Source organism: Poecilia mexicana, unplaced genomic scaffold (genome assembly GCF_051168715.1).
Source record: "Poecilia mexicana isolate PSO_F unplaced genomic scaffold, ASM5116871v1 scaffold_8, whole genome shotgun sequence".
In the NCBI taxonomy this organism is placed as follows: domain Eukaryota; kingdom Metazoa; phylum Chordata; class Actinopteri; order Cyprinodontiformes; family Poeciliidae; genus Poecilia; species Poecilia mexicana.
In genome coordinates this window covers 22,369,001-22,394,160 of record NW_028263377.1, presented here as the reverse complement: position 1 = coordinate 22,394,160, position 25,160 = coordinate 22,369,001, and the positions used below count along the sequence as shown (strand labels likewise).

The following is a 25,160-nucleotide window of genomic DNA, read 5'->3' as shown; positions in this document are numbered from 1 at the left end:
AACACGCGGACAAACCCACTTGGTACCCATATTCTAGCCCAGTTTAGACCCAGTTGGGGCCCAGGTAAAAATTCATGAAAGCTCCCAAGTGGGGCCCAGATGGGCCTCATGTAAGTTACCCATGTGGGCCCCACTGAAAACCCAGTCAGCACCCATTTAAATCTACCTGGGCAAACCCATATGGGGCCACCATGGAACCCGTGGACAAACCCACTTGGTGCCCATATTCTAGCCCAGTTTAGACCCAGTTGGGGCCCAGGTAAAAATTCATGAAAGCTCCCAAGTGGGGCCCAGATGGGCCTCATGTAAGTTACCCATCTGGGCCCCACTCAAAACCCAGTCAGCACCCAATTAAATTACCTGGGCAAACCCATGTGGGGCCACCATGGAACCCGCGGACAAACCCACTTGGTACCCATATTCTAGCCCAGTTTAGACCCAGTTGGGGCCCAGGTAAAAATTCATGAAAGCTCCCAAGTGGGGCCCAGATGGGGCTCATGTAAGTTACCCATCTGGGTCCCACTGAAAACCCAGTCAGCACCCATTTAAATCTACCTGGGCAAACCCATGTGGGGCCACCATGGAACCCGCGGACAAACCCATTTGGGGCCCATATTGGCAGCCCTCTTTTTTCCCATATGGGGCCCACATGGGTATGCTGGCTGGGCTGGGAGTGATTAACCTCACACACAAAAACACTTTTGATGTGAGCAATAGCCCTGAAATGCAGTCGGTGAGGCTGGTGCGAACTAAACGAGATAATTGGGCTACGCTGCAGATTAGCCAGGAGACACACACACACACACACACACACACAGACAAAGACACGGTATGAAAACGAGTGTAACAAGAGTTAAGACATCCCACCCGCTGGTGGACATGGCTTGGCAAGACATTCCGGCACTTGTGATTGTAGGTTTCTTGAAATAAAGGTGTTTTGGGGTGAGAGCGACTAAGGCAGGACACTTCATTCTCACAACTATAAGTGTTGTTGCGCCGCAGGTGAATACTGAAAGCTGAACCAGCTCAGGGAAGAAGAAGAAGAAGTAAACATCTTTGTTGTGATCTAGCTGTCATGAGTGTGGCGACGATTTAAATTGGATTAAAATATGGCAACTCCTCTATCAGCGTTTTAAGGTCTGAGTGATAAGAGAGAGGCGGTGAAAGACTCCCGACTTCTGGATCCCCAGCACAGGAGGAAATCCCGGAAGTGAAAAGCTGCGAGTCCGAAAAATGTAGAGAAACCCTGACAATATACATATGGGAACATTAGTTGCGTTTCCATTAACCACAAAATTGCGCAAAATGAAATTACGAAAATAAACACGTCAATTTCGAAAAAAACAAACAAAAAAAACTAACGTTTTCCGATGAAAAGTTTTGGCGCTATCGAATTTCGCGTCACACGAGTCACGTGACGAACAACCGGATGTTACTACTGGAGAAAACGTCGAAGAAGACGACAGGAAGTGGTAGGAGGACGATGTTTTTTGTGCATCGGCACACTTCATTAAAAAATTATATGCGATTCAAGTGTTGAATCTCTTCTGCATATGTAGTCGGGTTTGTCGCTCCAACGCCTAAATAAGACTCCTACCTCTCCTTTGTCATGTTTTTTTTATGACTTATCGCTTGAATGAGCTTATTCACGTGATTTTAATTTCATTTTTTATTAAACAGAAATGCTGCAAATGTGAAATTGTGTTTTTTTCTCGACATTAACAGAATATAGACAAAGATTTGCGCACATTTGTAATGGAAACGCGGCTAGTGACATTAGACCCTGTTTGAGACTGCAGAGGACAGACATGACAGACCCCAGTCCTACCAGCCTTCACACTCTACAACTGAAGGAGAGATCGGGTCAGACAGATCACTTGTGCTGTCAGCATAGAAACCCATGATATTCATGCAGTATTGACAAAAGAAAAACAAAACAGATCTATACTTTTTCTTCTAAACATAAATCAGTGGATTTGCAAGAAGAAGTTGATGAGAATGGCATCTGGCAGGTGACATATATCTTTACATTTTACTGGGATGTAAACACATTTTTGTAAGCCTGACGGGTGTGGCCCCAAACCCACACTTCAGTTCCTTTACCACCAGAATCCTCCCCTCTCCCTCAGTCCTCAGTATGCATCTTCCTAGCAAACACTCAGCGGATGTAAACATCCTTCCCCCAGTCGTCCTGGTTCTTGTTGCGGCTCATGTTGGACCCTGTGTCCACGGGGTCCTGGCAGTAACGCTCCCTCAGCTTGGCCCGTCCATGCGGCTGCGTCTGGCTCGGCATCGAAGGGTGGTTGAGGTTTTCCTGATCCGGCTCGGCTCCTTCATCTTCCCAGGAGGCCTGTCGACCGTGATGCTGCGCCAGGTGAAGGCGGCTGCCTCCACCACCTCGGTACGGGTCGGGCTCTTCGTAAGGGTCAGTCTCAATGTCCATGCAGGAGTCACCGGCCTCAGTGTAGGCTGAGTCTCGGCTGCCCTGGGTCTCCGAGTCGAAGGTGTCTTGCCGGGAAAGGCCTCTGCCACTGCCCCCTCGTAGCTGGCCGCGGGATGAGCGCAGGTAAGCCTGCTGCTGGTGCTGCTGCTGCTGAGGCTTCCCACCCAAGTCTGTCTCGTAGTCATGCAGGGTGCTGCTCCCACCGCACTCTGTGAGACCCCCTTCGCGCTTCTGCTCACCGTGAACCAGGTATGGACCCTGCAGCCAGTCACACCCATGCAACCAAAAGAGGACATGCAGATGCACAAACAGCAAACCAAACTGTGAGTAGAGAGCCAGCAGGGTTAGCAACACCAGCATACAAACAAAATCCTTTGTTTAGTGTCCTCACACATTTTACATTGACCTTGCAAAAATATGAAAAGGGAACATATTAAGCAAAATTGCTTCTTAAAACAGCCCAAGAGCTACATTTTTTGGCAATAAGTTAATTTTTGTTGGTGTTTGGAAAAGAGAAGAGTTTTGTTGTTGACTTGACTTCCAGAAACCACTTGCTACATTCTTGTTGGCTGTGCTGGAGACTCTACTTCTCCTTTTCAAAGACGAATAATTGAGCATCTTTTTGCAGCAGCTAATTTAGATTTAAAGTGATAAAAGGCCCTAAAACAGCTTAATCTGAAAGAAGCTCAAAACAGACAGAAGTGAGCAGATTAAAATCTAAAAAAATCTAAAAAAAAAAGTGCAAAAAATGTAATGATATGTCTAATATAGCCTGTAGTTCTGGACTATCCAGTTTATGGAAGCATAACAGGATAGTTGATGTTTTTATTAACATTTTGTCACTTTACAACCAACACTTCAATGTATTTTATTGGAATTTAAAGTGACAAACCGACATAAAGTAGCCCATCTTTTCAAAGTAGAAGAAATATCATATTTCTCTTCCAGTTTTCATTACATTGTGATGTCATGTTGCTGAATAGACCCTCTACCACACTTTTCAGATTTTTAGATGCTTAAAAAGTTTAAACTCTTGCTTTACTTTACCTCAACATTGAGCTTTGTGGCAAAGTGACAAATACAAATCGAAGCTGTATGAATACTTTTGCAAGGCACTGTTAGTTTGAAGTGCAATCATGTTTAAGTTTACATGTTAATTTTGTCAATTAAAGTCATGAAACGTACCTTTTAAACAATAGGAACAGAATATACCAATGCAACAGTGCCACCTGCTGGCTGATTGATGTCATAGCAAAACACCCACCAACACCTTACTGATCTTATCCAGGCCAATTCTGCATCATCTTTAAGTTCAATCTGATTTATGTAAATAAAATATCTACTTGTAGCTTTTCTGACCTTTTCTCTCTTGTAAATATATATTTTTATGTTCTATAGCAGAGATCTGCAAGGTGTTACATCATCATGCAGTAGCCAGGCTCTCACTCAGGCTGCAGGTTATTACGGTTAATGAGTAACCAGCAGTGATTGAAAGGAAGCAAGAAAACCGATTACACATATGGCAGATCAATTGGACTGGCCAGAGCGTTAGAGACGGCCTCCACCAAACCGAGCCCTTTCTATTTGAAGAGGCGGATATGACTTGCTGTTTTCAGGACCGGTACCATGGCAACACGGAGGAGGAGGAGGACAGCAAAGTGGATTCTCCTCACAGAGCAGGAGAAACGAAGCCACGGAGCTAACGGGGGGGGCAAGGCTGGGGCAGCAGATATTATTTTACAATGGATGGGGCCTTGAGGGCAGAGGGATCTGGACCGGTCTCTTCTTTCACAGCTTTGAGGAGACAGCATTTTACTTCTAGGTGTTCTTAAAGGGGCAGTATTATGTAAATCAACGTTTTTCAGCTCTACATCATGTTATAATGTCATTTCCTCATCAAAGTGTTGCCTTGATTCGTTTATGCATGTTTGAGAAATCCTTTAGTCTCCGTGGCAACCATTCAGCTGTGCAAAATGCCAGGGTGGACCTAGCTCCGCCTTCAAGGCAGCTCTGTTTTCGGGTTTCCAAGCTTCTATTTCACAGAACAGCTCCACTCAAATCCTTCAGACTAGCCAGCAGGAATTAGCCACTGCTGCGGTCATTATTCGAGCTGCTTCTCAATGATACAAACTGATACAAACTTTGTTATGGGGTTAGTAGAGGAGCGACGTTGTGATGACTTCCTGAAGGCGGAGTTTCAGAAAGAGCAGGAGTTTTTAAAGAGACAGAAGCCCAATTTCCAGGAATTAAATTGCAAAGTCAAATTTTGTTCAAGTCATATTTGATATATATATTATTTTAACACAACAAACAGTAACATAGTTACTTAGCTGTGCTATAAAATGATGTTATATTCCTGGAAAATACATAATACTGCCTCTTTAAATTTGCTGTTTATATGTGAGAAATTTGCTCCATACTCCAACACTTGTACTTGGCTGCTGTCCTGTGTTTTATGTACAGAATAAACAGGGTTTTATGGCACTCTTCCTTCACGTTTACAGCGCTCAGGCGGGATTTGGGTCAAGTCACTGGAGTGCGCCCCTCCACAACCCGCTCCTTGCTGCTGGACTTCAGACAGCATGCTCCTCCTCTTTCCCCTCGCCGGCCACTGCACCGTCCATACCAGGCCACAGATCCATATTTCTGCGCAGAGAGGTGAGCACCTGTACCTGCAGGTTGGAGACAGGCTCAGGGGAGGCAGCTAGGGCCGCCGTGGCCATGGTGCGGTTCAGGAGAGGGTTGGGAGGGTTGCTGCTCGGCGGGTGTGTCGCCTTCCAGTAGGCCTCCAGGTAGTCTGCAAGGTGTTCACATGCGTCCTCCAGCTGGTTCTCATCCAGGATGATGTCAAACAGCTCCTATGAAAAGTTGTTAATTTTAAAGAGTCAAAATCTACTGGGACCATCACATATTTACAGTTTACACCCACTGCAATCTGCAGAGGGTCAAATTATACACACAGGTAGCACTCACAATACTAGTTACCAGTGGTGGGCAGATAAAAGTTTTGTTTTGACGCTTTAGTGCTGTTGCTAACTTTAGAAAAGGGCTATGCTATCTTTCTTTAAAGCTGCAGTACGTATTTTTTTAAAATATGCTTTTTACATGTTTGTTAAAATTATCATTATGTTGCAAAAAACATATTTTCTTTTCCCAGAAAAATGTTTTTCAGGAAGAAGAACATGTTTTGTAAAGCTACATACTGCACCTTTAAGGATGGAGTATGCAACTTTTGTTAAAAAAAACCCAAAATGCTTTTTACATATTTTAGTTAAAATTATCATTATATTGTAAAAAAAAATGTTTTCTCTTTTTTTCCCCACCCAAAAATATGTTTTTCAGATACAGATGTACTAAACTAAGATATATGATAGCAACATGAGAAAGGAGGAACACGAAGCAGAACTCACAGGTGGACATTGAGCTAGCTTGTCAGCTGCCACCATCTGCACATTCAGATGTTTGGCCTGGGATTTCCCTCTGGATTTAATGAGCCTCTGGAGAACCTGCAGGGAATTGATAACATAGTTGAATGACAAAACAACTGCTACTTGCTCAAGTTAGGTATCATGCATCAAAATTATAATAATGTAGCCTAACTAACAGGAAAGTCAAATGTACAGCCAGACGTCCCTATTTTATCCAAATGTAAAAATGGTCTTAAAGGTGACTTATTGTGCTTCTTGGAACAGATTAGGGAAGGCACACAGCCTAAACAAAACATGCCCAGTACATTCTTAAATAATGAGATTTTAGTCTGGTCAGGCCTGATTATGTTGAGCTCCTTTGAAAAGCAGAACTGGAGCCACCTGCACAACCAACAAGAATGCAGCAGTGGTTTCTAAATGGTAAGTTAGCAACAAAACATTTGTCTTTTCTAGCAGCCATTGGTTTTACTGCATACAGCAGTAAAACCAGCTCATCAAATGTGCTGGAGCTTCAGTTGGGTTGCTGGGTAACTTGAGTGAGCTTGACTAGGGTTGCTAGGTAATGACATTACTGCAAGTAAGACACTTGTTGCTCATAAGCACTCCACGTGATCGCTCTAATGAAAACTTAACATGAAATATTGTAAATAACATCTGCTCTTACCTTGGGTGAGGCTATTTTGATATAAACAATAATGGGAGCCAAGGAGGTCTTGGCCAGCTGAGAGGGGTGGTTGATGGTGTCTGCATCCAAAGCAACAAGCTGGAGGGTTCGGGCCAACTCAAAGATACGTTCAATCTCACTCTGCACTTCAGCTGAAAGCCCAGGAAGCAAAAAAAACAAAACAAAACAAACAAACAAAAAAAACAACAAACAACAAAAACAAAACAAAACAAAAAAATGCATAAATATGACATATTTTGTTTCTTTGAATAGAAGCATCTCTCCATAACAAGACAGAGTTTCTCTAACTTGTGCACAAGTACATAACTGCGATGTTAGTAACTACTCATGCATGTTAAATTATTTGTAAAAAAAAACAACAAAAAAAAGAAAAGAAAAAAAAACAAGCTTCCAGGCATGTAAATCGGTTTGGACCACAGTAAAAGTTCCATTTATGCCAAGCTAAATGGAGCGCTGCAGCATCCTCATTCATTTGCCCCCTTCAGATATTTTGAGTTTTTGTATGTTGTTTTGATCATTACTGATTCAAGGCTGCCATAGAAGGAGGCGCTTAGAAATGAGGTGCCTGTGGTGCTTTGAGGAGCTTGCAGTAAGGCCACAATTTGTCACTAAAACAGAAACATGAAGAGAGAAATAAAAGCATGAAACATCAGATTTTGTTAGGACGTTTCCTACCATGTGGACCATTCAAGTCTGTGCACGACAGTTGTATTGTTCCTCAGAGTGCATTTAGTTCGCTTTAATTGAAGTCTAGTTTGTTTGCCTACAAAGTCTGAACTCTGATGCATACCAAAAAAAAAAAAGGAAAAAGCAAACTTTGATTCACCTAAAAACCTGCATCTTGGTTTGTTGCGGTTCAAATGCATATGTGAATGCCAAGCGGCCCAGAGACAGCTCCAAAGGCAGGAAGTGAACTACACTGCAGGGCATTCTGGGTAAATACAACCAAAACAAACGCGTCAATCTGCCACTAGCAGGAGAAATGGCTTGTTGTCTTTTGCCAGAAACGGAAAGGAAATCCTACAATTGCTAAAATCTGACGCTACTCCATTTTTGTTTGCAGGTAGCGCAGAGGTGTCAAACTCATTTTCATTCTGGGCCATATCAAAAATCTGAATGTTTTTAAAGGGCCAGTGGTACCAGAATATATTAATAAAACTGTTAAAATCTTAATATTTGTGTTTTATTTGTAATCAAAATCACAGTCAGAAATATTTGCAAGAAATGTTGACAATATTTGTGCTAATGTATGATGTGAAATGTGACTTTTTATTACTCGCAGTGCCAATCACAGACTATAACTTGACATTAACTTCATATCAAGTAACGCTGAGACAGCAGTCATTTAAACTCAATATTTTTGATGAATTTGAAGTAAAATCAGAAGGAATGTGGGGATCTGATGATTTTGTGTGAATTTTGTGGATTTGTGAAAGACTGGAGGGACTTACTGGTGTATTTTGGAGTCTCTCGGACCACATAAAAAGCTACAGCGGGCCAGATTTGGCCCCTGGGTCTTGAGTTTGACGCATAGTGTCTTCTTCAGAGGTTTTTGTGTCGTTTTCTTGAGTAGTTTTTGGTGCAGCGCCACCACAGACGAGAGGGGAAATAGTTTTTTCAAATGGTTTGGTTCTTTTGACAGTGCAGTGAGAAGGCGAACCGCACCTGCTAAAAATGTAGCAAATGTTGCAATTTTGGCCCCCAAAGAAACTGAGTCTATCGGGTGTGAAAACACCCTTGCAGAACTTAGCACTGCTTCCAAAATGGCCTGTTGAAGGGGGGGAGATTAAAAACCGAAAACCTGAATAAACTCCTCGCCTGCTTGGTCGGAAGTCAGGGTGCTGGAAACCTAGTGGCAGAGGGAGATAACAAAGAGGCAAAGCGACGCCGCGCGCACACATTACAGTGGCTGAGCGATGGAGAACTACAGCTGGAGGCCAAACAGGGTCTCTGCATGTTGATAAGAAGTCTGAACTCCAGCTCGTATAGAGAAAGATCAAGCAAAGCTTTCATTAACTTCAACAAAGACTGTGATTTCATACGTTTGGCTGCTGAGATAAACCTACTCCCCCACCAGGAGTTAATAAAGGAAGATCCAGTGGTGTGATTGCAGACATATAAAATAGTGGTAGAATTATGGGTCAAACTTAAGGTTAGGTGTGCCTTTTTATAGCTTCCCTCTGCTTCTGCTGGTTTCCTCCTGCTTGGGTTTTGTAATTCTTTCCCTGACTACAGGCTGTCACAAAAAAGTATGAGGAACAGAGAAACTGACAGGCAAGCAGACAGACAGACAGGCGAAGATGAATATAAGCATATTATGAATATAGTTAGGAGAAAAAAAAAAGGCAGAGGGAGAGAGGCGTCATTGTTTTGTTGTGAGGGGAGCATACGTACCCAGTACGTCTGAATCAAAAAGACAGAGGAGGAGGAGGAGGATGATGGGCGGTGGGAGAGGAGGATGGGCGAAGGGCAGAAAAGACAGGATGAAAAGAGAGAGGATGCTGGATCAGACTCAGTCAGAGCTGGAATAAAAGCTTATAGGTCTTTTGATGACAAACAGTGATGCCTGAAGTCCATGCTCTGCTCATTTCTACCGTCTAACTGCATCTACAAACAGGAAGTTCTGGTCTGTGTCACATCAAACAGGAAGGTAAAACATTCCTGGAAATTTTTTTTGCTTTTGTCGCTCACCTTGATGTTGGGTGATGAGAATCTTTACAGAAGTACCAAAGAGCATTTCCCACTAGCTTCTTACCCTACGCATCTCAAGGAATTTCTATTTTCAAGCGTCTCTCATCCCAGAGTATTCCTAAAGTGTTAATTCTATTTATATTTATCTTTTTTGTGTAAAAAAATTCAATTCAAATTAAATTGTGACAACAGACGCACTCATCAGGCTTTTACTATTTTTGTACACACATTAGATTTTAATCAAATTTGTTTGAAAACATAAATAAATGCAACCAAAACTGGGTGTAAAAAATAAAATTAAAGCTTTGAAAATGTACAAATTTAACAATTATCTCCATTTATGCATCCCTGATAATACACTCCTCTTTTCCTCTATTTCTTGTGTAAAAATATTAACAATAAATTCAGTTATCATCGTTTAAAGGTTTATTAAATTAATGTTTTCATAAATGACTGCTACAACAAACTAAGCTGTTGCTATTTTCTGATGACTACATAGTTATAGCAATCATCATTATTACTTAGGTTTTAGATTATTTTGATTAACTATGATAACCGACCACTTTATTAAATACCTCTAATTTTATTGAATTGCTCGTTAACACAAATTAAGATTCAGCCAATCATACGGCAGCAACTCCAATCATGTCTATGATACAAATGAGGATCATAGGTGAATGGATCTAAATCATCTTTTTAGCAAATGTTGATCTCTCTCAGTAACCATAGATCCGGTGAAATTCAGCAGAAAGCTTTGCACAGCATTGCACCACTCTTCTGTAGGCTGATCAGATATGCCAGTCTGCAACAGCAGCATGCAAACAGATGCAGGAGCCATGAAGTCTGACTGCTGAATTAAAGCTACCCTGCCGTCCTAACAGCGACATCCCAGCGTATATTTCCAATAAAAACTGGAAACCAGACTGGAATTTTGTTCAAACACGCTGAAGAGAATCCAGCGTGCAGCTGACACAACACAGTGGCATAAAAAAATAAAAAATATTTAGAACAATTAGCTGCCTATGTTTGTGCAACAGCTGCATGGTACTATCATGTCAATTTAGACCGAAATCTCTGAGAAATGCCTCTAATGCCTTTTTGAATCTATGCCATGACGAATTAAAGCAAGGTCCAAGCAAGGTGTACCTAATAAAATGGCCGGACAGAATATATGTTTCACTTCCTCATAGTTAGAGGAAATCTCTCATATGAAATACTTCTGCTAACTATTAAGACAGCCAAGTCAAAATTAAAATGTTTTACCTCAGAATTATGAAATGCAGCCAGCTCAAAATTATTCATACCCCTGGCAGATTTAGAGTTTGATTACTGCAGTACCAAAAAATGGCGGAGAGCAAATAATTTTCAACCTAGCATTTTTTAACAACATTGAAAAAAACAAACAAAAAAAAAACATAATTTGTTTTACATTTTGGTTGAAACAAAACAATCTGTGACATGTATGAAAAACCACCTTTTCTGCATTAATAAATTACAATCATATGATAAAATCTTACTAATGCATGTAAGATATTGACTCCTTATACTCATTTAAGAGAACCTACACTTCAGAAATCCTGAACAATCCCTTCAATGTTCACAGTTTTCAACTAATAAGCCGTGTTCAGACATGATCAAAGTAAAACTGGATGATTTTAAATGATTTGTGGACAGAAACAACAAATTAAATCTATTGATATTTTAAATTTTAACAAGCCCACCATCTGAAAAGTAAAAAAAAAAAAAAAAATGCACCAATACGTTTTTACTTAAAGGTAATTTGGGTTTAATTTCAAATCAAAGAGAGAGTCCTTATCCTTTCTTAAAGAAAAAATGTTCTATATAATTACCAAATAATGTAAAGTCTCTGTTAGTGTAAATAAAAACGCAGATGTAAACACAGATAGTGAAAAATGTGGAGCAACGAAACACAATGGATATAAATATTCTGATATTTACTTTATGTTGCATAATTTCACCGTGAGATAGAAATCCTACATTTTCCGAATAGTTCTTTCCTTCTCTAATATAAAAAAAGGCCGTCTTACCCAGACTGGAGCGGGTACTGGAGCGCTCGATGATGGTGTGTTTACTGGGGTTGTTGAGGACTGAGCGTTTGGCCAGAGAGATGTCTGCTGTCACACGTGTAATGGATATCCTAAAAATAAAAAAACAACAACAATACATCCCGATTTTATCTGAGTAGGGCAAGTATTTGATCAATCTATCAATTATTCTCATGATTCATTTCTTAATCTGGTTTAAAAATTGACACAATCTGCTGATTTTTCATTAAACTACTTCAACTTCACTTGGGAAGTTTTGGGTAAATTATGTTGACAGGCAAAGACGTCTGTCAATATAATTTATATATGTTTTCTGAATATGATGGCCTCTTTTTAAGTCCAGTTAATGGTTAATCAATTATTAAATGAGTTGATGATCATTTAAATAATTGTTTCATCATGTTTCATCAGATGAAAAATAGGCACATTTAACAAATTATTCTGCAGGCTTGGTTACTGCTCTGAATATGTTGGCTTTTTGTGAATTCAGTTAATGATTAATCAATTACTAAATTAGTTGACAATTATTTGAATGATTCAATCATCACGATTAATCCGATTAATCGCTTCAGCCCTAAATCAGATGGAGGTTTCTCAGTGTTAATAATGGGTTTTGCATGTCTTACCTGCCCTCAAACTTGTGTTTCAGAAAGTCGAAGAGCGCTTTCTGCATCATATCCGTCACCTAGGAAACAAAACCAGACATGAAGAACACAGAAAATGACTGAATTTAGGCTTAAATTAGCAGATATTGCTTTGCTTCCTTCCTTACCTCATAGCCTTTTAGTGAGGGTCCAACGAGAATGATGGGTCTCATGGAGGGAACCACGTCGTATGGAGGAACATGCTCCATCTTACCCAGGGAAAGAGAACATCAGAATTGGACAGAACCAAAGCTAACAGAGTCACACTCACATAAATCCTTCCCCTCCTTATGTGAGAGGTCGCAGTGATGGATGGCGAGTCTCAGACGATGGAGTCCATTTGTTTTATTAAGTGTCTGAGTGTGCAGAGGGAGGGATTGATTTTTGAACTCAGAGCGCTGCCCTCTATTTCCTCGGCTCCATAATTAATGCGTCCATAATTAAACCAGACGCCAGCGTGAGTGTCAGGAGAGCTCTCGTGACCGCGCCGTGGCTCCAAACACAGACGTCAAACTTCACACTTCCCTCCTTCTGTTATAGATGGGAACAGTTGCAGCAGTCATATTACATTACTAATTGCTACTACAGTCTTGTGAAAAAATTAGGACACCCCATTAAATATTCAGCTCCTTATTAAGAAGTGTTCACATATTGATGTCTAACCTTATGTTTTATTTATCTCTGGAAAAGAAAGTTATTTAATTGCTATTAAACAACAAAAATAAGCCGTTTTTCTTATTCATTTAAAGTTACTTATTATTTTTCCTTGCATAGGTTAGGTTAAGGTTGGTCTATGGGCTATACAAAACATGTTTATTACATTTTTAACACAAAATAATTCTTAGATAATGCCTATTTTGCGCTGTTTTAGGCCTCCCAACTCAACATTTACACTCACACGTGAAAATGGCTGCAAACAGATGCAGAATTATGCAACTGTACATATTTGAAAAGTAGAAGTGGAGCCTCCTGCACAACCAAAAATAATGCAGCAGATGGTTTCTGGATGTTAAATCAACAACAAAACAATTGTTTTCTCCAGCAGCGCATACAGCGGTAAAACTAGCTCAGCAAGCACCCTGGCGTTCTGCTTGGGTTGCTAGGACACGTTCTGGGCTCGGCTCAGGTTGCTAGGTAACAGCGGAGAGCCTGTTGTTTTTTATTTAACAATCAGGAGGCTTTTTGAAGTGGCTCATTTTCAAGACTCCAAAAGATACTAACTTATTGCCAAAAAAACAGCTGAGTGTTTTTTTTAAGTGCTTGGACTATTTTTAGATGCAGAAGAGGCCCAAATGGAAGTATAAAACGTGCAAAACGTGAATTTCGCATTATAAAACACAATATCTATATCTATATATCTTATGTATATCTATATATCCACACAACACCTCAATGAAATCAAGATCTGACCTTAACTATACAAGCAGTCTTAAGTGTTTCATACTTTTAATTTTGGTAAAACCAGACTTCTATCCTGTATTCTCTAATAACGATGAAGCCGGATGAAATTTATTTCCCTTCGTGGATTTTTATTCCAAGCGTGCCCACTCCTCTGTGTGCTGCTAAAACACTTCAGGCATCAGAAAGCACTAGAGCGACCTGTTCAAACATTACATTACATAAACCTGAGAGCAATGGAAGATCGTTTCACCTCATTTCTATTCACCAGCCAAAAATACATGGTGTAAAAATGTCCAAATGGTTCTTGCCAATAAAGAGGGCAAAGCTGAAAACATCAGCTCCACTGGCTGATCATGAAAAAACCAGGAACAGCACACAATTTAGAGCTGCAGCTCGACTGATAGCTTATATCATGCATGAATTAAAAAATAAATAAAATTTGGGAAGAAGGCCTACACCAATACGAGTCCAGTATAAAAGCTTCTCATTACTCTGCTTAATTAGCTTTGTGTTTTTTATTACAGTCCAGTTTCATAAAGCATAAGGTGTAACAGAAATTAATTGGAAATTTATCTCACTGCCACTGTTAAGTAAAGTGGAGGATCTGTGGTGCTGTGGGCCTGTTTCTGCTGTTTGCATGCATGAATGCTGGGAGATTTTAAATAAAAATCTGATGAAACTCAAGGCAACCGGAACATAATTTGTACCCCAATTTAAGCTTTATTTGATGTAAAATACCCCCAACTGACGTATATTGTTCAGATTTTTTTTGTTATTTTAAATATTAATAATAGTAATAATAATAACAATAAAAATAATAATAAATAGAAAAACCTAAAATTATGACAGAATATTAGGGTCATGCTGAGAAAATAAAACATTAAGAATAAAGTTATAATATTACGACTTTATGCTCTAAACAATGTCTTCATTCTTGTATTATTTCGCCTTTATTCTCATACAATATATTCTAGTAATATTATGACTTTTTTGTAATACTACAACTATATTCTTGTCATCTTCTTTTTTTTATTTTTTCTAGTTATGGCCATATATTTACAGGATGGATATTTTATACTCTGTTGTATAAAATATTTCAAGCTCTGGATTTTTAAAGCATTTTGGCTAATTAGATTTTATTTGAGACAATTCTTTTCCTATAATTCCCAGAGCAAACAAACAAAAAAACACCACAAATCCCAGGAGAAAATCAAAAGATTCAAGAAAATCTGATGAGAAAGCAGAGACTTTTAGCAGGAGAGGGTTTGAAGTGATTGTTCAAACGAAACAAAATCAACCTTTAATTAATTTAACTTTTAATTAATTGGTTCATTAAAAGCCTAAGTATAAAGAGTAGAGGTGTCTCTAATTTTAGCACACATGACGTAATAACGAAAAATATCTCTGTTAATCCTGCATCCACATCTTTACCAGGGGCGTCGATGACAGCAAACATAAAAGCTGCCCATTCCTCTCACAGCTAAAATAACCTCATGAAAGCTTTTGATGGGCAGAAATTACACAGAGAAGCATGACTGACTGTCACTCACATCAGGTATCATAAATGGGAATGAAAGCGTGTCAGGATGCATTACAGCTGCACTCTGATTAACGAGGCCCTGCACCTGCATCTGCACGCTGATGCCCGTGATACTGACTCAGGGGAAATGACAGAGGCGTCAACATGATTTAAAAGCCGCTCCGTTGGATTTTTTTTCCCTCTATTTTTTTTTTTTTTTTTTTTTGCATCAATAATTATTTGGAAGCATAAACAGTTGAATAGCCACTGAAAGCTGCTCCATGCAGAGGATAAAGAATGACATGATTGGATGTTAGAGCAGGGGTGTCCAAACGTTTTGAGTCAAATGTACTCAAGGGCCAAGACAATAAACAAAAAAATTGAAAATGAAATGAAGCAAGTTAAATGGTCCGATTTTATTCATTCAATTGTTTTTTTGTTTTTTTTTTGGTAGGAAAAGGTTGTTGTTCGATATAGATCCATAACTTAAATCAGATTTGCTGTATCAAAAGAAAGGCACCTAGTTTTCACTTTTTTTGGCTCGATTGAACAGATTTCTTCTCAAAATAAGAACAGTATTTGGGTTTATTTCAAAACATTATGCCATATTCAGCTAAGTTTAATTAACTGAATAACAAAAATGGAATTGAGTTCTACGGAAAATGATTAGGGTCACTGAAAAAATAAAATTGACTTTTTTTTTTTCTCAGAAAAGTTTATAGTCCGAATTCCTTTTATTCGGTGGTTCTGATCCTCGTGAGCAAAGTCAGCTTTTTAGTAAAAGTCTCAGTTATAATTTGTGTTGTACTTTATATTTTCCATTGTAAGAAAATTACGTAATAGATTGATCTGCATCAGCAAAAAGGGATCAAATTTCTATCCTCCCTGCACTGCGGTTGGGGGCCTCACAAATTTAACTAAAGGGCCACAAATGGCCCCCAATCCACACTTTGGACACCCCTGAGTTAGAGGTTAGTGTCAAGAACAAACACTCACCGACTTCTGTTTCTGTTTAGCCGGGCCACCTACAGCATCATTCCACACACAAGCAAAAAGAGACAAAAAAAGCACAGAAGCATGTTTAGTTAATAACAGGTTCAGATTAGAGAAACAACAGAGGAGAAGAAGTTTTATTATTAGAGTTTACACATTCCCAGCATTGAAGGAGCCTTTTAGGGCCAAACAGGGTTAGATTTGGGAGATAGAGTAGCAGCCGGGATGGTTATAGTGCGAGCAGTTAGTGAGAAACAAGGAGCAGAGGTACAGCGGTTAACTCCGGTTTCCACTCGGAGGTCAAGTTCAGGAATGTTGGAGGAGGAAGGCAACAAGACGTCCCTGTCCAGTCTTCTTTAGAGTTACCTTCTTAAAGAAGGGCAGGCGGTGGGCGTTGGCCTGGGGGGAAGTTACGCTGCCTGAGATGCCCTTGGGGGATCGAGGGTCACCCTGGGACTCAGGGGGCTCCTCGGCATCAAGGTCGAGGGGGTCAACGTCAAAGGCTGCTGTGGATGTGTCCATGGGAGCTATTGTTTGAGTGGACATTTCGGACAGAAAAGGAGGAGAAAGCAGGATGAAGAAAAGCAAAGAAGAAGGAGAAAATAACAGAGAGACACTAACTGCGTTTCCGTTAACCATAGAATGGAGCAAATTGAAATTCAGAAAATAAATTAGCTTAATGGAAACATGCCAATTTTGAAAAAACAAGTATGTTTTTTGGTAAAAGGTTTTTTGCATTTTTTTTCCCAGCCATATCAAAATAGATGTAGTTTGCAAAAACAATTTTTTTACATCACGAGCCACATGATCAACAGCCAGATGTTACGAAGAAGACGACAAGAAATAGTAGGAGGATGATGGTCTGATTTTTTTCTCTCACAGATCGCACATTTTTAAAAAGAAAGTTGTCATTCAAATCTTTTCTGTAAAATCGCTGGCTACAATTAGCCGCGTACTTAGACAGCGCTCTTCTTTTGACTGAATTATGCATATTTATCATAATCCATGATTTTTATTCACATGTGAATAAAAATCTGCATAATTGTGTTTTTTCTACGTTAGCGGAATGTCAACAAAGATTCGCGCACATTTGTAATGGAAACGCAGCAAGTGAAAGGAGGAAAAATACATGAGAGGCATCAAGAGGGAGGCAGAAGATGACATAAGCTGTGATAGAAAAAATGATTTTAACAAAAAAAAGGAAGAAAAAGGAACACAATAGATCACCACAAAGCACGCCGCAGATGTCAGGTGTAATAGCGAGAACAGCAGAGAAGGTGAATTCAGTGTGAAAGTAGCTAAACATGAAGTGTCGATGTGAAAGAAGTGGGAAACAGGAGGAGCTGCGAAAGGAACTGAGAGAAAGTAAACTGCAGGAGAAAAGAAATCAAGCTAACGGTGGTGTCATGGTGGCGGGGGTCTTGTTTTACAGGGTCAACCTGGGATTTGGGGAGTTTAGCGAACTGAATGTTAAAGTGTAACATATTTATATAACATGCTGGAAACAAAGGAAACTGGAAATGTGAAATAATCCACTTGTTTAAGGTAGAGTACGGGATGCAACAACTCTCTATTTCGAACCTGAACAGATAACTTACAAAAAAAACAGACTTTATGTGATTTCATCATTTCAGGAGGGTTTAGGTGTATGCTTGCATTTGAATCCTTTCTCCTGTTTGCAATGATTATACAAAATACAACTGAAATTATTTCCCAAAAGCAACTACTTTTTTACATTTTCGTTTGTACGTAACTCCATTTAAGATGAATGTTTCATACCACTGGTAGTTTTAAATACTTGAGACCTGATCCTGCTTGGAGTGTTACCTTGGATTGTGTTTAAGTTGCATTTAATTAATCTGCAGTGAATCGAGTGCATCACTGCAAAAACACAGAATCTTACCAAGTATTTTTGGTCCAGTTTCTAGTGCAAATATTTTTGGTACACTTGAAATCAGACAAAACTAACAAACAAGTAACATTTCAGCAAGATATAAGAGCTTGTTTTAAGTCAACAATTCCTTAAATTATGTTTCTGTTCATACTTAAGCCAACCAGTTTAAATTCACTCCAATTCTGCTGAGTGAAGTAGTACACTGAAAAAAGATAAATGGCTTCAACTAGTTAGAAATGACTGAATTAATTTTATCCAAATGAATATATTACATTTTTTTTAGTTATCAAGTGTATTTGAATTGGAGCTGTATTTGCTATTTTTAGCAGAATGATCACAGAAGTTTGTGGATTAGATAAAATGTTTGCTTGAAGTCGCCTGTTGTACGATCATTCAAAAAAAAAAAGATTAAAATCTCCAAATCAACATGAAATTCAGGCCGATCTTGAGAAAATGTACCGCAGTTTCAGAGGTATGAACCTCCATTTGACAAATTCAGCTAAAGTCAACAGCAATTGTTTGTGTTGATGTATTTTTGTTTCAGCTACAGAGACACACGGATGCAGACTCACACAAGCCAGACATACTTAACAGCTCTAATGAGCGTAGCTTGTTCTCGTCTCTATTTCAGTCGCATCCTGAGTGCTAATGAGTGACCTCCCAAGACCTCTTACACTTTTCTCAGGAATCCACCGAGACATGCCGTGATTCATTGTCATGCTTGAATAACTAGCCAATTATTAAAATCTTCATCTAAAGAATCAACCAGCCGTCTCATTTGATTATTTCTTGATTCAGGATTGCAAACACAGCAGGTTGTTTGTTTGATCTTACCTGTTCCTGGCGGAGTAGGCCTGCGGGTTCCTACGGCAACATCCAGACTCGAACTTCCTCCAGATTTACTGTAAAAGGAAAAGTAAGTAAAAGTAGGTGTGTTTTAAAGTTAATTATATTTCCTGGAACAGGTTAGGATGGGCTATATGGAAAACATGTTCAGTATGCATAAAATTATTCTTAGATAATTAAAGGTTTCAGTTTTAGGGCTTCTTATCTCTTTAAATCCAAAAAAAATCCAGCCCTACCTCAACGTTTACATTTTCAAGTGAAAATGGGTGAAAACAGATGCGTAATTATACAACTATAGATCTCTGGAAAGCATCAGTAGAGCCTTCAGAAGAGGTTTCTGTATGGTAAATCAACAATAAATAATTTGCCTTTTCTAGCAAGTTTAACACCAGCTGGCCAAATGGCATGGAACTCAGCTTGGGTTGCTAGGTGACGGGCTGGGCTGGGGTTGCTAGGTGATGGGCTGGGGTTGCTAGGTGAAGGGCTGGGGTTGCTAGGTGATGGGCTGGGCTTGGTTGGGGTTGCTAGGGGAGGGGCAGAGCTTTCTGATTTATGACTTTACATTCTGAAGGGTTTTGAAACATTTCAGTTTCCAGAAACCAAAAAGCATCAACTTACTTGGTGTTACTCTCATGTAAGCTTGGTGGGTTTTTTTTTTGTAAACTGTTTGTAGAAGCAACAGAAACCCAAATGGGAGTACAAAAATGTGTAATGTGTGAATTCATATTCACATTCTAAACAACCACAAATATTCCTAGCAAATATCTGCAAAGATGGCAACAAAAGAGGCCGGTGTGTATGTGTGTGTTCTGAAGAAGTTCAGAGTAATAAAGTGACTCACAGCTTTGCTTAGTGTCTATTTTGGTGTGTTTTACAGAGCCTAGTGGATCAGGAGTGATTCATGTTTGACCCCTTTTTTGAAAAGCAGGGATGTTGTTTGCGCTGCTGGTAGTGTAGACACAGAAGACCTTTCGCCGTTACCTGGAGCTGAGCCTATTTTGTCTCATCCGCTGCTCCTGCAGCAGGCGGGTGTTCTCCAGCTTGACCGGGCTGGGAATGAAGCCCACCTCACAGCCCTCCTTCACCAGGCGTCCGATCCACCAGTCGTTGTTGTATTTCTGCACATACGGCAAACAGTGAGATATCAGCACACAATGATGGCTAAAGTCAAAATTTAAAAGTGGCCTATTATACTTCCATGAACAGGTTAGAATATCTATGGCCTAAGCAAAACATGTTCCTTACATTTTTAGCACAAAATCATTCTTAGATAATAAGATTCTAGTCTGCTCACTTTTCCTATTTTGAGTTGTTTTAGGGTCTCTGTCACTTTAAATCCAAATAAGCTGCTGCTAGCCACGCCCCCCCAACTCGATGTTTACACTCCTACATAGTCCTGTCACAATAACAAATTTTGCTAGGCGATAAATTGTCCCAAATTGTAACTTGTTATTGCGATAAGCGGCAATATTGTTGTTTTAACTAATATAATTGTAATGGCATAATAATGCATTCTCAGAGATCAATAAACTTTAAATTCTAATGAACATTTAACACTGGAATTGGTAGACGTTTTAAATATCCAAAATACATAAACAGAACAACAGAAACAACAAATAAAATGAATTATGAAGTCTGTGTAAACAAAATTGTCCTTCAAAAAAGCATCAGATTGAAGTCTTTTATCATCCACGTCTTGGTAGAAAGAGACAAAAAAGATAAAACCGATAAATCATGCAAATGAAAATTATTGAGCTTGTTTTAATTCATCATGCAATTTATTGCTTATTGCGACAGCCCTACTCCTACGTAAAAATGGCTGCAAACAAATGAGCAGTTGTACAACTATTCACCTTGAAAAGCAGAAGGGGAGCCTCCTGCACAGCCAAAAAGAATGCAGCAAGTGATTTCTGAATGGCAAGTCAACAACAAAATACTTGTGTTTTTCAGCGCATATGGTGGTAAAAACAGCTGGTCTTTGTTTTTGCTTTATTTTGCTGTCAGTTAATGTGATCTTCAAGGTTTCTGACAACCTTCCAAAGCTATCCTGTGAACTTTAGTTGCCTTTTAGAGCATCTAAAATCCAGTATCTTTACTTTCACATTTGTGAAGCATGTGATTAAATAAAAAATATGAGAAATCTTAGTTATTACATGATTGAGAATAACCATATAGGTCCTCAAATACTATATTATCTTTGTAAGATTGTTGAGGTTTTTTCTTTAAATGAATAAATGGAAAGAAAAATAATTTTATAAAGTGTTATGCATGGACTAAATGCTAAATTTAGGAGTCCTTTTTACTGCCTAGATGATTATTAGGTCAGAGTTAAGTGGCTTAATAAATGTGAAAAAGCAACTTGTGTAAAGAAAACTTCAAAAGCCCTTCAGAAAGCAATTAAGAGCTATTCATTAAGACCACTTTAAAGTTTGAAAGTTTGGTTCCCTGGGTGGAAAATATGAAGAAAATATGACTCATTGGTAACTTGAGACTTATAAGCAGCACTGTGCACCATATAAACATGAAATATGGGAATTTTGTGTATTTTTATTTTATTTATTTTTTTGCTCTGGACCTATTTCTTACTGCAATGCAGGCTGTGTTGCTACCAACACCCACTCATGGCCTGCCATGGTTTCAATGGAGCGTGGCTGTGCAGTGCGATGCAGCAAACAGAAAACCTCATTGGCTTTCCACCCACCATCACTGCAAGTTGCTTTTGTGACAGAGGAGCCTGAAGCCTTTTTGTGTGTCATCCAGGCTGCTCTGACCCGGCGGTTTACCTTTATATTACATTTGAGGACTCGGGTACAAAGACCACAGTTTTATGACACTTTGCAAAGAAGTTATAACCTTGTTTTCTCTAGTGAATTGTCCACACCTCTTTAATGTGCAAGAAATCTTTGGCTTCGAAGGAAATGGCCATGCCCTGCACAGGAACATCATCGTTAGGCCCTGGGTTGTAACCAACGTTGGTGCGCACAGCAAATGCCACTGGTTTGGTCTGGAATAACAACAGCAGGAGCAGATATTAGACAAGCATGCTAGGAGTTGTCCAGATTTCAAGGCACACAGGTCAACCAGGGCCAAAACATCATCCTACTGATGACTGACCTTTGCCTTCTCAAGCGTGGCAAGAGCCTGTCTGTCGGCCTCCTTCCTCAGAGCCTCGGGGTCCTCCTCCAGGGACACGTCTGAGTCCGACGGCCGGCTAGTGTAGGAGTCTGCAGAGCCCTGAAAGTCACAGTTAATTAAAAAATAGGTGAGAAAAACATATTTAGCAAGAAGACAATAACTGGGAATCACACCTTGTTAGCAAGAAAAAACAGACTAAGATAACATGTATGCTTCTTTACCTTCTATTTTCTCTTGTGATGTGCTTTGAACTTATTGCTTCAACATGTAATGGTGCTCCTGGTTAACATCCTTTCATTATATTAGCATAATTTCACATCCAAAAATGACAAACCCACCCTTTAAATTAAAAATATTCAATGAGTGGGATAAAATATATGTATTAACAACATCAAGATATAACTTATATCTTGTTCCTGTTGTTCAACAAGAGCAAGAGATGAATTTGTTAAAGCACTATACCAACACTATATTTAGCAGAAGCTAATGCTAAAGCGCTAATTTTAGCTCAAATTATATCTGCCCTTAAAAGATATTCGTATGCTCTGTAATTTATATCTTGCTCTCTACTATCTGTGTTTTATTTATTCCTGTTTATTTATTGTTTAAAGAAAAGTTAAGACAGAGAAAACAAGGAGAGGAAGTGACATAAACAGTCTTCAACCACTTCAAAATAAGAGCATGAATATAAACAGCTACTTGATGAATTCTTATTGGTTGATAACCAAAACTTCAACACAGATGTCAAACTATGTTAAACTAACAGTCTACAAAACAGCCATGTAAATTTTAGTGTTTTAGAATTAGAAAAATGAATATAGGGAAAGCTAATCAAATTAGCAAACGCGCTAAATGAAAAAAAAATAGCTTTACTACTGGCGGATTAGCAGAGTTGTACCCATCACTGGGTACCTCTAACTGTGCCACTAGTGATTTTCTGAAAACAATTATTATGATTATTATGATCTGAAAACAGTTGCTATGGTATTAAAATATTACCATTTTTTTCCTCCAAAAAATTAAACCTTAACAAAATATTCAATTTTTCACACAAGTTTAGTGTGAAACGTTGCTGCTGCTTTAAAAGATTTCAAGGTTTTTTTTACCAAAAGTGCCATTAAATGCAGGAAGCAATGAAAACCTTCTTGTCCTGAGCAGTAAAGCCGGCCTCAGGTAAACATACACAACACAAAGGACTCCTTCATATTGCTTGTAAGATGACTCTAAACAATCAGAGGTGGAAATGATGCATAACAAGTGAGTGACAGAGTACACAAGGTCTGAGACCTTTCTCCAAACGCACAAGGGATTCAGTGTGTGGGTGCCTCAAGTACGGACAATACACGGGCTGGTAACTCTTTATAATATCATCTAGGATATAAAATTCTCATGAAGTGACTAAAGTTTCCATCACATCTACCCTTCATGCGCTGTAACTTGACTCTCCCCTGCTGACCCTGATCCTGACAAGCATGCCAGGATAAAAAGCTGCCTGGCCCCAATGCACTCCTCAGCTTATGAAGAGTTTGAGTGTTCAATTTATATAACCGTCCCACTTTTTTTTTTCTTTTTGTGTATTTTTTTTAGCTGACAGGCTGCTTGCTGCTTTGTAGGAGGTAGTGACAAGAATGCGGGACAGCTGAATGTACCAGGCAGAAGAAGTGACTCACTAGGTGTAGGCTTTTTAAAATAGTTCTGAGAATGCACACGGATGACATGCGCCATATGCAATGTCGATTAAAAAAAAATAAAAATCCTGCCCAAGTCTAGTCACACATCACACCCGTCAGGTCCAGCAAACGGCTGTCGGCAGATATTCTTCTGGAGTTTGATTCAGAACAAATCCAATCTGTTTTTTGTTATTTGAAATTATTACAAAATAACATTTGTCTTAAAATGAAAATCAGATTTTTTTTGCATGCATCAGAATGTGATCAGGAGGTGCTTATGGGCAGTTTCACTTTTCCACATTTTATTAAATGACAAATTCCAAAATGGATTAAGGATCCCCAATAAAACTGAATAAGTGAGTGAGAAAGGACTTATTTATAAAGAATGAAGTTTTGTTTGTGGATTCATATACAACGTTAACCAATCATGTCTCCACTGTAGTGGTTAAATGTAGCGACAGCTTGCTTTGAATTAACAGAAATACACCTTGGATGTTTTCATATCAAGAGAAACAAAATTCTCAGGTCCAGATTAGAATAATATGCCTTTCTTTAACCTGAACTCTGGAGAAAAATAAATAAATACATTCTAGAAAAGTGGAGCTTATTGTGGATATCTGTTACGTATGGAAGGGTTCACACTCACACTGCAGCCCAAAGTGGCTCAATTCCGATTTTTTTTTTCTTTTTTTGCCTTAGTGAAACCTGAATCTGATATTTTTATGAGAGTCTGAACTACACGGGTCGTAGTTTTTTCGAATGTGACCCAGGCCACTTGGATATCCGATGCGTATCCGACCTTTTCAAATGTGACATGAATCGTAACGACTAGGTCCGGAGCGTCATTGATACTCGATAAACGTCACTATTCTGCGTCCTGACACGCGCAAGCGGGAAGAAAAACAGCCAGACATAATATAAGGATAATATAATCTTATATTATGTCTATGAAAACAACAATCATGGCGGACAATAACGAGGATTAAGTGTTACAGTGCTAGCTCTGGCTCCGGTCGGACAACAACTTCAAAATGCGTAAGATACACTCCACCGTTAGCGTCCATGTTTACTTCCGCAATTTATGGCGGCTGGCAAAACTCTGATCAAGCTCTCTATGTGTGACGTTATTGCGCCCTCTACTGCGCATGCTGGACACTTTCAGGTTGTTTGCAGTTCACACTGGAGAATACATACAAATCGCATATATTTGGAAGTGTGAACGATCACGGCAATAAATAAATAAAAATAATCCGATTTGTTTCTGTATGAATCATGGTCATATTTAAAGAGAAGCAGCAAAAGCAGTTGAGGTTGGTTAGCAGTGCTTGCCAACAACTGATAATGTAATTTAGGACATGTGACTGTGGAATATCATCTCTGCTGCCTCAAAATTGACCTGTTAGCGTGTCAGAGGCTTCTTCAGATTCGTTGTAAGTCTGACAGATACTTCTTGTCAATGTCAATTTATTTGTATAGCACACAGGACCAACAGATGTTGACTAAAGTGCAGTATAATTCAATGAACTAGAGCAAGATCTGAACAATAAGAACAGGAAAAATATATTTAAAAGATAAAACAAAACAGAAATCATAACTCTCATAAAAGAAACTCAAACTAATTCAATCAAACAGCAAATAATTAAAGTGAAAAAGGCTTAAAAAGGATGTTAACATGACGACAGCAAAATAAAGAGAGATTCTTTGGAACAGATTTAACTGAGTCACTCGTAACTCAGACTAGAGTG

The 25,160-nt window shown here is 39.1% G+C and overlaps 1 protein-coding gene across 3 annotated transcripts in view; it reads right to left on the bottom strand.

Moving 5' to 3' along the window:
• Positions 1 to 1,499: 1,499 nt before the first annotated feature.
• Positions 1,500 to 25,160, bottom strand: part of cacnb1 (calcium voltage-gated channel auxiliary subunit beta 1) — a 46,198-nt gene continuing 22,537 nt past the window's right edge. Inside the window, exons 3-15 of one of the 3 annotated variants that reach the window (XM_088007701.1) lie at positions 21,725 to 21,844; positions 21,492 to 21,614; positions 19,592 to 19,728; positions 18,599 to 18,666; positions 16,237 to 16,397; positions 12,086 to 12,166; positions 11,940 to 11,998; positions 11,296 to 11,405; positions 8,951 to 8,959; positions 6,536 to 6,687; positions 5,854 to 5,949; positions 5,116 to 5,301; positions 1,500 to 2,701 (exon numbers count right to left, since the gene is read on the bottom strand). In XM_088007701.1, the coding sequence (XP_087863827.1) occupies positions 2,159 to 2,701; positions 5,116 to 5,301; positions 5,854 to 5,949; positions 6,536 to 6,687; positions 8,951 to 8,959; positions 11,296 to 11,405; positions 11,940 to 11,998; positions 12,086 to 12,166; positions 16,237 to 16,397; positions 18,599 to 18,666; positions 19,592 to 19,728; positions 21,492 to 21,614; positions 21,725 to 21,844 (1,845 nt within the window). In that variant the 3' untranslated portion in view covers positions 1,500 to 2,158. Of the gene's footprint in view, positions 2,702 to 2,806; positions 5,302 to 5,853; positions 5,950 to 6,535; positions 6,688 to 8,950; positions 8,960 to 11,295; positions 11,406 to 11,939; positions 11,999 to 12,085; positions 12,167 to 15,873; positions 15,903 to 16,236; positions 16,398 to 18,598; positions 18,667 to 19,591; positions 19,729 to 21,491; positions 21,615 to 21,724; positions 21,845 to 25,160 lie in introns of those variants that run through there. The other 2 variants (XM_088007700.1, XM_088007702.1) reach the window with 2 other exon arrangements.